A 14,088-nucleotide genomic window follows, 5' to 3' on the forward strand; every position below is an offset into this window, starting at 1 on the left:
ATGTAAGCTATTTCAAGTAAAGCTGCCTTTTGTAATTAACTGGTGGTGGTTCAGATTTGGGGGGGATTGTACCCAAGGCACCCATCACTATTGGTATTATCTTTGCTTTCTTTTGCCACAATAGTTCTTATATTTACATTATTATTTTCATTTGTGGGGAGCGTAAATGTTGAAACCAATTAGCCATTTTGTCAAGGCTACGGTGGCAAATGAGATGTCAGGTCCCTACCAGCTTTGGAATGCATTTACCATTACACCCATTAGTTTCTCTTAAAATTCTGGAATTCTATAGATCAAAATAAATAGACTTGACAACTTAACTAAACACAGTGTTAGACTTAAGAGAGTAGATGGGACTACAGAAGAACAGATGGAGAAGACAATTTCATAAACATTGAAAGACTATGGAAGGGCATGCTACAAGAAAATCACCTATAGACAAACACGATGCAAAATGCTTCCATTAGAAAATTTATATCCATGTTTTGCTCATGTATATCCATATTCACTCACATCTTTCCTTCTTCTTCTTCTTCTTTTTCACATTAACAAGAGTGTATCTAAATTGTACCAAAGAGATTCAAAGGCAAAGTCACATATGAATCAGTTTGTTTTATGAGCAGCTGCCTAAGCAGTCCCAGGTCAAATATCCTAATTCAGAAGAGATCATAATCAGGTACATTAAAAAAAAAGTTGTACAATCAGGGAACTCTTTTAAGAAAAAAAAAAAAACAAATCAGTCATGAAATACAAATACATGTTAAGCAGCCTTTTGTTCCCCTGTGGTTGGTTCATTGAAGAGCTCTGCAGTGGGAGCTCTGTACTTTTAAAGAAGCAGTTAGAAAATTTGGATATCGTCATGTCCCTTATTGATGTGTTGATTTAAAATCTGGCCAGATATCTACCCCAATATAAAATCAAAGAAGGTTTTCCTCAGAGAGAGGTATCAGCAAGCAATGGCCACTAAAAATCACTCTGTGGTTCATTCAAGTGTAAACTGAATGTCACTTTTACTTCTTGTTCCCTCTTCTCTGAATACGAGATAAAGGAACAAAATAATTTCAGAATGGTTTGACTTTGAATTGTTCCTTGAATAATTCCTTCTGCAAATTAAACATCCTTCTGTTTTGGCAGCTATCTGCAAACCATGCTGCTATAATGAAACAATAAGTAAAGATAATGTCTGTTTACAGCATGGCAAAAATTCCCAGTTTCCTGAACTGACAGTAATGTATTGCTGGAATAATTACGGAAAGTCTTAAAATGCATTCTTCCATTTTCATGGTTAAAGTCTGGGGTATACTTGCATCTCTGGGAAACATGGGATCACTTAGATTATGGGCTGGATGTCTAGGATTACTTCAGGACACAGCTGTGTAAAGGGGGATGGACGATACAAGCAAGCTGAAATATTTTCAATACTGATAGTTCTCGGTTAACAACAACAATTTGGACGGGAATTCCCATCGCTAAGTGAAGCAGTTGTAAAGAGCAATGTCACCTAACTGTGCTGCTGACTGACAGAAGTTCTGGCTCTTGTTACTATTAAGCAAATATCATAATGCTGTTAACTGAGTGATGAGGCTGCCATTCATGACCTCCAGTTAGCTGCCCCATTGACTTGGCTTGTCAGAAGCCTGAAGTGACTGTCACAAATGGCAATCAAGGGACTGTGGGATGCTGCGACATTGTCATTGCAAGCTGATTGCCAAGTACTTGGATCGCAATCAGATAACTATGGGGATTGCTGCAAGAGCTGCAGCTTCAAGAACTGATTATATCTATATATCTATATCTATATATCTATATATCTATATTACTCATTCTGCTGAACAAGTGATTGTTGAATGAGAACCAGCCTTCAGATATCGATCGTTTAAAATTCCCAACAATATTTACTAGGAACATTTTGCACAGAAATTATACAAAACATAACTCCCATGACTACATTTCTACACAATTACTTTTGCAAGCAGAAAGAGAATCCTCCTGAAATAATACGATGGGGGAAATCTAACGAGATGCTCTACATCAGTGGTCCCTCATCTTTCCAGCTTTGTGGACTGGTGGCGGTGGCCAGAGGAGGGGGAGAGAGAGGTTGGTTCCACAGAAATGGAGCTTTGCGCACAAGCGAATGCGCCTGCCTCACGCACAAGTGGAGCTTTGCCCGTGGGCAGGCTCGCCCACCGCTTGCGCAGCCCGGTTCTGAATGGGCCGCAACCCGGTATGGAGCCGCGGCCCAAGGGTTGGGGGCCCCTGCTCTACTTTCTACATCAATCTTCCCCAACCTAGTGTCTTCCAGGGAGTGTTACAACTCCTCTGATCCTACAGCTGTTAATGCTGACAAAGAATTCTGAGTGTTGCAGACGTTCTAGCAAATCTGAATGGCATCAAGCGACCAAAATGTTAAGAAATAAACACTGACGTGATCATATATAACAGATGGTGAAGAAGAAAAAAAATGTAACAAGAAAAATATATAGGGGGAATCATGTCCCCCAAAATGCCACTGAGCAAAACCAGAAGCGGGTGGACCCAAGGGATTTCACACTGATGGTTGCAGTATGAGTCAATAGAACCCATTTTGTATAGGCTGGATGCCACAAAACCAGGGAATGTGCCACCATGCAACTGGACTTCCCATCCAGGTTGATCGATGGTAGTTCATTGTTGCCAGAAGAAAATGAGCAAATGAATGGCTCTGGAGCATGGTGAAGCGATAAGTTTCTCAGCACTTGGGTGACGGGCTGTGCCTGTCAGCATGATCCATGCTGCAGCTGTAGTGAGACACGAAGGCACCTGCAAAGTCTACAGCTTGCTGGACGGGATGGGGAAATATTGATGTGCACATCTACAGAAAAAAGAAGAGCAACTGCCTGGAAGCCACTGGCCTCACTTTAAATAATCCACAGGTGAAGGATGAATTGCAAATGTACCTTAGAAATCCATTTCACAGTCATTCTTCACAACATCATGCTCAGATTCTTGCGTATCAGCGTATGCATTCTCTTCCAAGACATACTGGCACTGATTGTAGAGAGGAAAACAGGCTGAGAATCTTGTACAACGAGGTGATTTTCTTGGCCAATCAATTATGTCTACAAAGCAGCTGGTGTCTTAAAAATGCCCAAGTGTCCTTTGTAGTGTTTCAGTACTAATAACATTGGACGCTTTCCCTTGGAAGAGCTGATGCACTGAAAAGCATGACTTGTTTTATTGTTAAAACCCTTTTTTCCCACCGACATTTTTCCCTGCCTCCAACCTCTACCAGCCTGAGAAAGTTCATTGCATTTTGTTGTTGCTTTTAAAATCTGCAGAAAAACAGATGCTCTGCAGGATTCACATTCACCAAAAAAAAAAAAAAAAAAGGCTATGCATGGCCTATAAATACATGATTTCATGAATCTGGAATTTAAACTGATTTCTCCCAAGGACAGCATAAATTTCATTACCCATAGTGATTGACATGAGAGCTCCTACATCCTGTGATTATTTTTCAGGTCCCAAAGATTTCTTGTGTAGACTCACAATGGCTCACAGTTCTAATGCAGTGTATGCAATACAGGGACTTAGGCAGTATGGAGACTCTTTTTTGTGTGATTTTTGCACATTCCGTGTCGAAGGCAAAGCTCCTAAATTCCAGTGTATTGCCTACCCTATTTAATAGTAATTTTGTTCTGAAATGAGCTTTGTCCCACTGGAATGTTCAGCACCAGTTTCTGTGTTATACAAATATACTAATGTGTTAAGAGAGAGGTTTCCAAGGGTCAGGAAGTAAATTCTCTAAAACCATCTAAACCTCCACTGTGAGTTCCATACTCCAATCAACAGGACTAGACAAGACCGTCCAAATACTATAAAGAAAAGCTTCAAAGAAGCAAGATTTGCAGTCACAGATTCTGGAACATCCTCCAGGATGCGTGCAGCTGTAGCATCCCCAACAGAACTGGTGGATGTGCAGACATCAGTCTCTTATTTTCTCTTTCTGAAAACTTCTTCATCCTTGCTCTCCACAGCAGAAAGTGCAATGAGCATTTGAGCCGCATAGTAAGTGACCATGATAATGACCCTTGAGTAGGGGACAGGAAAGCAGAATTTGTTGACCGCAATAGTCAGGTCAGATACCATGAAAAGCACAGAACCGATGCAAGCAGAAAGCTTGGTCCAAGTCCAAAGGTCGTTGCAGAGCTGCACACCAGCCATAGCCCGCCAGCCCATGAAGCCAATTAAGGCAACGTAGACAGCTACCAAATAGGTAAATGGGCCTGAAAGGTAGAAATACAGGAAGGTGTAGCAGAAGCTGGACACCAAGCCAATCCCAAGGCCAACTTTCAGATCCCAAGGTTTAATCCCAAATGCTGAGGAATACAGTATGTGTGTAATACCGAACATCAACAAGCCTGGGGAAGGAAAACAAATGCTCTGAATTAGTAGAGAATAAAATACTTAACATAGCTTTACAATTATAATTTCAGAACATTGCTCAGCAAAAATTACAAGTGAAAAATCATGTGTGCTGTGTGCTAACTATGGGAATAAGTTTTAGCTTTTCTAAAAAAAAAAAAAAAAAACCTGTCTGGAGTTACCAGGTGTCAGCTTAAAAAAATCCAGGGTAACTCCTAGAGATACAGAAAAATTGTAACGCTGCTGCCTTTTAGTAACTATTGGATCTTTTGAAACCCAGATATGGCCTTCCTAAAATCATAGACTCATGGGGGCTGGAAGGGACTTTGAAAGCCTTTTAATCTAATCTCCAGCCCAGTGCCATTCTGGACAAAAGGCTGTCCAACATTTTCTTGAAAATCTAATTGCATCAGTGTGGATGAAAAAATGTGGAATAGAAAATGTCAGCTTCAACTCTGCAGTAAGTAAAAAGAATGTAAAAATGACTATGCCATTTCAGACTGACAGAGAAATTCTCACACAGTCAAAAGAAAATACCTTATATTTATTCTGTTCTGCTTTTTTTAAAAAACAAGAAATAGATAGAAATTGTCTCTCCCACTCCAAGAAGAATGGCCTCTAGCCCTTTGCATCACATGGGTAGGAAAATAGGTACAAGAATCTGAATCGTGATTTTATTAGAAACAGAGCTTAGGTTTAATACCCAGCAGTTGGCAGAATTGTTTGTGTCTTTGGAAAACTGTTCCACCTGGCTAGCCAAGGAGAGCCTGACCCAGACCCAGATGTCCTCATCTATACAACCACTAGTGCACCATGGTAAAACTATTTGGAGATGGGATGACTGGCTTAATTCCAATACTGAAAGAATACCTGGGATTACAACAAAAATCTACAAAATTTATTGTAAGGGGTGAAAACTAGAGAACGTATATTGTAGGAAATGTATATTGTAACTGTAACTCTTAAAAAAAGAGTCGATGTCTCCTGCCAGAAAAGATGTCACAAAAAGTAACATCTTCGTTGCTTCAAGGGTAATCGGGATGTATGCATGACAAACTAAAAATACTACAGATCCCTGACACCTATTGTGATTATGAATTTGTTTCTTGATTTATTAATTCAACATTTGGGCAGGAGTGATTTAGAAAAATTACTTCAGGATGCAAAGGGATGACAAAGACTACAATGAAACTATGAATTTCATCATGGGACCAAGAAAATAAAAGGAACAGACAACAGAAAAGAAAGATCCCTCACTATCCAATAGATCTATTCCTGTAAGAGCCACTTAATCCACTTTCTCCCCATTCTGCAACTCAAATCAGGGTAAAATTGGACTGAAGGTAAAAAGAAGTTAGGGCATGCAGTGACATCCCTCCATGTAGCAACATGACATTTTCTTGTCTCAGTCGCTTGTTAAAAGGTAAAGGTAAAGGTTCCTCTCACACATACATGCTAATCATTTCCGGCTCTAGGGGGCAGTGCTCATCTCCATTACAAAGTCGAAGAGCCAGCGCTGTCCGAAGACGTCTCTGTGGTCATGTGGCCGGCATGACTAAATGCCGAAGGTGCATAGAACGCTATTATCTTCTCACCAAAGTGGTCCCTATTTTTTCTAATTGCATTTTTATATGCTTTTGAACTGCTAGGTTGGCAGAAGCTGGGACAAGTAATGGGAGCTCACTACATTACGTGGTGCTAGGGGTTCGAACCGCCGAACTGCTGACTTTTCTGATCAACAAGCTGAGCATCTTAGCTACCGCATCCTTCATTCGCTTGTTACTGCTCCCCATATCTCTAGTTGTATACTAACGCTTCACACAGAAACAGACTAATTCCAGTTCTGGTACCAAAACTGGGTGTTGATTCCCACTCATTTATCCTTGACAGCAACCGGGCATCTTTCCCAAAAGGTTCTGTGTCTCCTTCATAGCAGACAAACTCACTAACCGTGAATAAAGTAACCCTGCTCTTGCCAGATGAGGAAAGCATCTCCCAAGGCAGAGAATATCAAACCAGCGAAGATCCTACAGGCATTGTGATGGGCTGTCAGGAAATTGATCCCATGGGCCAGCAAGAAGACCCATAAGCAGAAGATTGGCAAACACTTGATCAGGGCACTGAACCAGGAAGGGCTGGAGGTTGGCAACCAGAGGACAAAGTAGACACAGGTGGCTTTGAAAAAGGGCACGAGTTTAGGACCTTCACTCTTCACCTAGAAGAAACAAGAAGTGGATGTTAAGGTCTATTCAATAGGCATTGAGCCCCAAATAATAGCGGTAAACAACAGGATCAAATCCTTCCTCTGAGTCTAGACAGCCTACTTCCCCTATTGTTCACAAATCTTGTTGTTCAGCAGCATTTTCAAAAACAAAAGTATCTTGAACTTTACCATACTTTCACCCTCTCCATACGCCATTAGCTGTTTAGCCACAGAATTTTTCCATGCCAAGAACAGACGTTTACTTCCTGCAAAGGATCTGCATCTTGGAAATCCATCTGTCTGATTACGATTAGGGTTTTTAAATGTACTGTAATAGCGTTTGTATACAGGAGTGAAATTTATTCTAAATGAGTTCCGAAGTTTAGTTCTCTCTCACACAGATATGCACTCATACATAGCACATGTATAGTCTACTCTGCACATACTGTACATGCGCAAACAAATATAATTTTCCAAAACCATAGCAGCAGCAGGACATATGCTGCTTTGTAAGTTTCTGGAATCATTCATTTATTTATATGCATATATAGGAAGACAGAACCTTGGAAAGTCTCGTGATGTAAGGAGTCCTTCGAGATGTGTGGGCCTTTACCCTTTGAGAGTCTCTGGTCACCGTGAAGGATTAGGGAATATTAGACTGGATCAAGAGCAGACAATGGTTTTTAGCCAAGATCAGAATGACTTTTAAAAAATTACTTTGGCTTACAAGGTGAGCAAGAGGGTATGTCCAGTGATGTGGCAATGCCATTGAATGCATGAAAATGAAATTTATTTCTGTATAAAGTTTGCTTGAAAATAGAGGCGGGGCAGCCAAACTAGCAATAGTCAGCCATTTTGCAGCCAGATGGTATAAAATGGGTAGGGAGCAGCATATAATTGCAGCCCTGGATTGCTTGGCCTTTCCTAAGAAGTTAACAAAAGGCTTCAACATGCCATTACCACCATCAGGATCCTCACACAGCTATAACCACACATCCACTGTCATTCAATAAACATTTCTCAACATAATACTAGGTAGAATCAAATTTCCGGATAGTTGTTAATTATGTGCATTCCCTTAATTGTGTGAATTTACCTTCCCTACAATCTCTTTTTAATTGCTTTAGAAATATGGATAGTCCTAGCACTTTTCTGACAGAGAATGTTAATTTGTGATTCAACCTCATTTTTCATCAATTTGCAAGATTAAGGCTGCAAACGATTAGGAATTTAAATTCAGAGTGACCCAAATAAACATTGGCCTTAATTATGGCTATAATACATCCATGATTCCATGACAGGAATGATCCCATTTCTGAGCTGATTCTATGCAAACCCACCGCTATGATTTGTTTGGCAAATTATGTCCCAAACCTTCTACATTTTCGATGAATAACACTGCATTTTGCATTACCTCATCATATTCAATTTGTTTGCTATCATCCTTATGACAATTTTAAATTTATACTCAAACACTGACATTATAGATGGGGTAGAATTTGTTTTACAATAAGCACACAAAAGATCAGCCTTAGTAAATCTGCACCAAAGAACCTGTGTTGTTGTTTTTTAACATGAGCTGGATATGTGTAAATATTTAGAAATAGCACAAGGTGTTCCTTCAAAAGGCTTTTCCAAAGCAATTCACTTTTATTGGCACTTTAAAATATATCATTTCACACTGATCTCTACAAGAGCAATAACATCTACTACAATTGCTGTAGGATAAGAAAAAAACTAGAAAAAACTAGAAAAAACATTTACTAAACATTTACTAAACATTTACTAAACATTTACTAAACAACTAAGTTGTTTTATTCTTGTTTGGTCTCCCCCTGAAAAACATGTATTGCTGATCTGAGAAATTTTTCAGTATTTTACCCAAGACATGATTCACAAATTCAAACTGGCATTGTCCATCAACACACATTCTAATTCAGTGACAATAAATCTTATTCCCATTTATAAAAGCTCTGGAAAACATTCAAATCAATATGTATAAATAACGCATTGACCAACTTGTTTAAAAAAGAGCAATGAAAACTTTTTTTCCCCATGCAAGTTACTCAGAAGAAATTATATAACCTGAAAATAGGGGGTAGCTTCTCTGAAAATGGGTATTTTCTATGGATGGGGGCCCTGTGACAGAGAGATTTATTCTATTAATATTGATATAGAGAAACAGCTTAACAGAGGCATAATAGGTAATAATAGAATAGAGACATGCAGATGGAAGATGCAAGATTGACTTGCCATCTTTCCTTCAACCAAATGGAATGCTCCCCTTTTAGGTAAAACTCCTGCCAAACAGATTATTCCATTCTTCCTATACAGGTAGTCCTCGACTTACGACCACAATTGAGCCCAAAATTTATATTGCTAAGTGAGAAATTTGTTAAGTGAATATTGCCCCATTTTACAACTTTCCTTGCCACATTTGTTAAGTGAATCACTGCAGCTGTTAAATTAGCAACACCGTTGTTAAGTGAATCTGGCTTCCGCATTGACTTTGCTTGTCAGAAAGTCACAGAAAGTGATCACATGAGCCTGGGACACTGCAATTGTCATAAATGTGAGTCAGTTGTCAAGCATCCAAAGGTAAATCCCATGACCTCGGAGATGCTGCAAGGGTCATAGTGACCATTCTGAAAGAAAAACGGTCATAAGTCTCTTTTTCCAGTGCTGCTGTAACTTCGAATGGTCACTAAATGAACTGTTGTAAGTTGAGGACTATCTGCACTTTATTTTAGTTTTCCAATGCATAACCTACACTTTAAAGCAGGGGTGTCAAACTCAATTTCATTGAGGGTTGTGTTTGACCTTGGGAAGCCAGGGTGGGTGTGGCCAGCTCGATGTCACTCATTGACGTTCTGTTTTCAGCTGCGATGGCCTCCTGGAGCCCTCTGCCAGCAAAAATGGAGCAGCCACCCCAGGTTCTGTTTTCACTGGCAGAGAGTTGCAGGAGGCCATTAGGGCCGAAAATGGAGTCTTGGAGGGCCTTCACTGTTTCCAGGGCGGACCCACAGGCCAGATCTAAGCACCCCGTGGGCTGGGCCTTGAGTTTTAAAGTATAAAGCATGAGTGGTAATAACTGGACTGTGTTGAGTGGATTTTATCTTTCTGAGTGTTTTTAAAATAATTTTTTTGTATCTTTGCAAATCTGGGATTTTTTCCAAGTAAACTCTCTTCATTTGTTTCTTATTGTTCTGAGTTTAATTTCTGCCCTGTTGATTGGTCACTTCCTTCATTACAGAGCAAGCTTTAATCCAAACTGTGATTTACCTCTTCACTTCTGACTGTTCTCTCAGTACAGTATTACAATAAGGCTATTAGATCTGAGCTAATTTAAAAAAAAATATTGGATAGGATATAAGAAATTTAAATATTTTTAAATTTCAGGACACTAATTGGAATGTCCTGCCTTACAAAATCAATGATTCCATTTTTCATGAATACCAAATATATTCCTAACGAGTTAAAAGGCTAAACCAATTCAATAAAAATTGGGTAGGCTTATTGTTAATGTAATAAATTTGAAGGCACTTTAATATGCATGATTTGGCCATGCTCCTTTCTGATTTGACATTAACACTTTGGTGGAACAGGTGTTTTGGGATGAAATAAAATCATTTACTATATCATATACTATATATTGGTAAATTATATCCAGAACTTTGAAATTTATCTATGTATGAGAAACATTGGTTATATTGCACTTCAACAATGCTCCTGAGAAAAAATGTGATTATGTACTACTTCAAGAATATTTGTTCCCCTGAGTCTAAAGGGTAATTTAATAAAATTTGTCAACTCTCAGCTTTTAAATTGGCTCTATGGCAACAAGGGAAAAATAAGAAAATATGATTCTGTGTGGCCTAATATTCTTGTATTGTAGAAAATTAGATAAATGTCATTGCTTATGTCTTTCCTTTAATCTTCTTCCCTGTATTTATTTCTTTTGTACCAATGCTATCTTGTAGCTTGTAATATTCAGAGTTTGAGAGAAAGAGAGACTGGTCAAATGGTTAAATGGCACTTGCAGGCTCTGCTTTTTGTTTCATTTTTATATTTGTGAAGAAATTCATTAAAATTGTGCGTTACAAAATCTGGGCTACAAAAATCTAGTTAGCTACTAGAATGCAGCACAGATACAGAAATTTCTTAACACTGTATTGCAGTACAGTATATGTTAACCTCAGATTATGCAGTCTATACCAGGTAATTGTAACGAGGAACTGCTGCAATTTCTTCACATAATCAATTGTGGAAAGAAATATCCATCTGGTTCAGTTCCAAGCTGGGAGAAAGACACTGGAAACATGGAAGCTGACTGGAAAGAAGGTTTAATATTGAACAGAACCACCAAGCACATGGTTCTGGTGCAGCTGACTAAATGGAGTTGGGGGGGGGGTATACCTTATTTGAGCTTTGCACTTGAGCTTTCTGTTCCTGTGCAAGAACATGTGTTCTATTGGCTGATTCCTATGGAGTCATGTAGGAATTATGTAGGGGTCATAGCTGGCTCCATAGGCAAAAGAGGAAATGCAAATCCTAGGTGCTTGTCTGAATTACATTTGTTTGAAGTTTGGACTGCTCTCAGGGTGATGCAATGAAGGCTTGTGTTCTGAAAGGGTGTTGGGCAATTCCTATTGTGGCTTAATGGCTTTCGTCCTGTTTTGGCTCTTGGGTGAGGCCTAATCCTATCACTGCCTTTGTTCAGACTTTGCTTCAGGAAATTTCAAAATATCCTGTCTTGAATGGATTTCTGCCTGCAGTATTTGCTTTGCCTATGAGTAGAGCTATCTAGTTTTCAATAAGTTCTTTATCTCTTAAATGCTGACATCTGCTGTGGGGTATTAAGGAAAGTGGGAGTTGCTTTCTGCCTCTAAAAAACATGTTTCTCCAGTTCCCCCTTTGGGAAATATAATATTCTGCCCTTTTTAAAATATTCCTCAAAGTATTTCATTCTTCTAGGAGGGGTGTGGCTTCCCACACAATATTATCTGAGAGAAGGCACTGGATCACATGCAAATTGCTATCTTATAAAATTTCCCGGTAATAAGGTCATGAGGTTTTCTTAAATCAAATATATGTCCAGGTTTGTCTCAAAGATGACATTTCGGATTGCTGATTGTCACTAAAACGAGCCTTTTGCATCACTTCAGACAGAGCCTCTCTCCTCAGCTGAGGGAAATTACAGAGTTGATATCCAGCAAAGTCTGAATTTTTGAAAGAGCAAACAGGGAACATTTGACAGAAAAATATAATTAAACCCTTGGCAACAGGCCCTTAAAACACTTCATATTGAACTTGTCTCTGCTTTAATTTGGCATTAAAAAACAAAACAAAAAATTCCTGGCACAATAATAAAAGGTTCAGAGAATGAATGAGTCAATGAAAATTAATCAAGTCAGCATTAAAAAAAGAATTGGTCTATCAAAGGAGGTACAAATTCCTTAGAGTTATATATTAGCATGTGCCCTTATCCCCAGAAACTTGAGAGTTTTGCAGCCCAGATATGCTACTGGGATAAACTACATCCTGCTATTAATAGCACATAAACTCTTGCCCCTCCCAGGGAACATTTTAATTATTATAAATGTGTTATAAAAATTTAAGTGAAGAGGAATATGAAAGAAACATGAAAAAATTATGGAAATATTATAAGTGTTCCTAGAAGTATGATATCCTATTGAAAAGAAATGTTAAAGATGTCAAAGATTATAACTAATATTAATGATAGAGCTGAATTGGAATAGAATAAGTATTTTATTTATTATTGTTATATATATATTTTCTCTTTAAGAACTTAGTGTGTATTTTAAGAATGTACCAAGCAGAATTCGACTGGAAGTTATGTGTTATATTGAATGTTATAATTGTAAAGGCATAAATTGAAGTTTAAATAAGAGCTGAATGGATTAAAATTAAAAGATACAAAGGTGTCATACTCCAATTAGTAACTACGGGGGGAAATTTTGTTTAATGAGAAAAGAAAATATGAAATTGAAACAGGACAGACAAAAGTATAAATATGATGACTAGAAAGGTATTGAACCTTAGAAAAAGATATATAATTGAATTTAGAAAGGAATGAGATAATTAAAAGTAAGATTGAGAAAACTAGGGGAAGGGAAAAATTATTGAGAAAATGTTAAAATAGTAATAAGATACGGAATAGAACACAAAGATGAATATGAAATTGAATTGGTGTCTGTATGGAGAAATGATAACCCGGGACCATGCTATTCTCAAAAAAAAGAAATTTTACTTGTATTATGTTTCGTGAAAACCCAAATAAATTTTTTATAAAAAAAAACTCTTTCCCCTCCCTTCCAAATGTATGCATAATTTAGACATACAGATTATAACTTATTAGAGCTGTGTACACTTTGATTTGAGGGGGGGGGAAACTAATTTGGATCTTGTGCAAGCAGGGTATCAATCTGCTACTCATTAAATTAGCCTGACATTTTTCAAACCTCTACTGCTTCAGAAAAGTCTACTTATTAAAGTTAATGAGACTCTTAAAGTAGCTCCCATACATAGAAGCTTGAAAAAAAGGCATAAGGGAAATGAAAAATAGTGTTATGGAAAGTGTCTATGAAGGGGAAGGTGATATGATAGACTGCAATAAGGTGGCAGGTTCCCAGGAAGCAAGGATCACATTGGGAGCGGGTGGGAGATAAGATAAAGGATAGTCTGGAGCTGGATTTGGGAAGAAAAAGAGATTAAGGAGAGCCATTCCCTAGAATTTCTCAGGGTACATTTAATCAGACTATTTACTGCATAATTCCAATGCAGACAGGGACCAGACAACTCTGAAGATGTTTATAATGACCCAGCAACCCAACCTCCTTGTTGATGAGGCATATATTGTAACAGGATCTCCAATGAAAAACACAGATCACCAGCAAGCTCATATGAAAATGGGTGGTCTTTCAGATAGCCTAGCACCTAAGTTATTGAGAGTTAAAAACCAAGCCCTGGGCTGATCTCAGAAACAGATTGGAAGCCCTTACAAGGTACCTAAAGGGTTAATCCCTACAATATATGCCAGATCACAATTTGTGTTTGGCATTTTTTTACTATTTGAAATTTCACAAGAATTTTCAAGGCAGCTTCTTGAAAGAAGGACCAGGGGAGACGTGATAGCAGTCTTCCAATATTTGAGGGGCTGCCACAGAGAAGAGAGGATTTTCTAAAGCGCCTGTAGGCCAGACAAGGAACAATGGATGGAAACTGAACAAGGTGAGATTGAACCTGGAAATAAGGAGAAACTTTCTGACAGTGAGAACAATCAATCAATGGAACAGTTTGCCCTCAGAAGTTGTGGAAGCATCATCACTTGAGATTTTCAAGAAGAGATTGGACTGCCATTTGTCAGAAATGGTGTAGGGTCTCCCGCTTGGATGGGGGGTTGGACTAGATAACCTACAAGGTCCCTTCCAACTCTGATTATCTGTTAAAATAAGTAGCCT

At 38.4% G+C, this 14,088-nt stretch overlaps 1 protein-coding gene across 2 annotated transcripts in view; it reads right to left on the reverse strand.

Moving 5' to 3' along the window:
* Positions 1-520: 520 nt before the first annotated feature.
* Positions 521-14,088, reverse strand: part of TMEM86A (transmembrane protein 86A) — a 37,930-nt gene continuing 24,362 nt past the window's right edge. The window contains exons 2-4 of one of the 2 annotated variants that reach the window (XR_015746670.1): positions 6,355-6,619; positions 2,937-4,400; positions 521-560 (exon numbers count right to left, since the gene is read on the reverse strand). Coding sequence is in view for 1 of the 2 variants with exons in the window: in XM_026668304.2 (XP_026524089.1) it covers positions 3,973-4,400; positions 6,355-6,619 (693 nt within the window). In the remaining variant the exon portion in view is untranslated. Of the gene's footprint in view, positions 4,401-6,354; positions 6,620-14,088 lie in introns of both variants that reach the window. The other variant, XM_026668304.2, reaches the window with a different exon arrangement.

The sequence above is a fragment of the Notechis scutatus genome, chromosome 1, assembly GCF_049901735.1.
Source record: "Notechis scutatus isolate UNSWTSFEM ecotype Mainland chromosome 1, rNotScu1.2, whole genome shotgun sequence".
NCBI classification, from domain to species: domain Eukaryota; kingdom Metazoa; phylum Chordata; class Lepidosauria; order Squamata; family Elapidae; genus Notechis; species Notechis scutatus.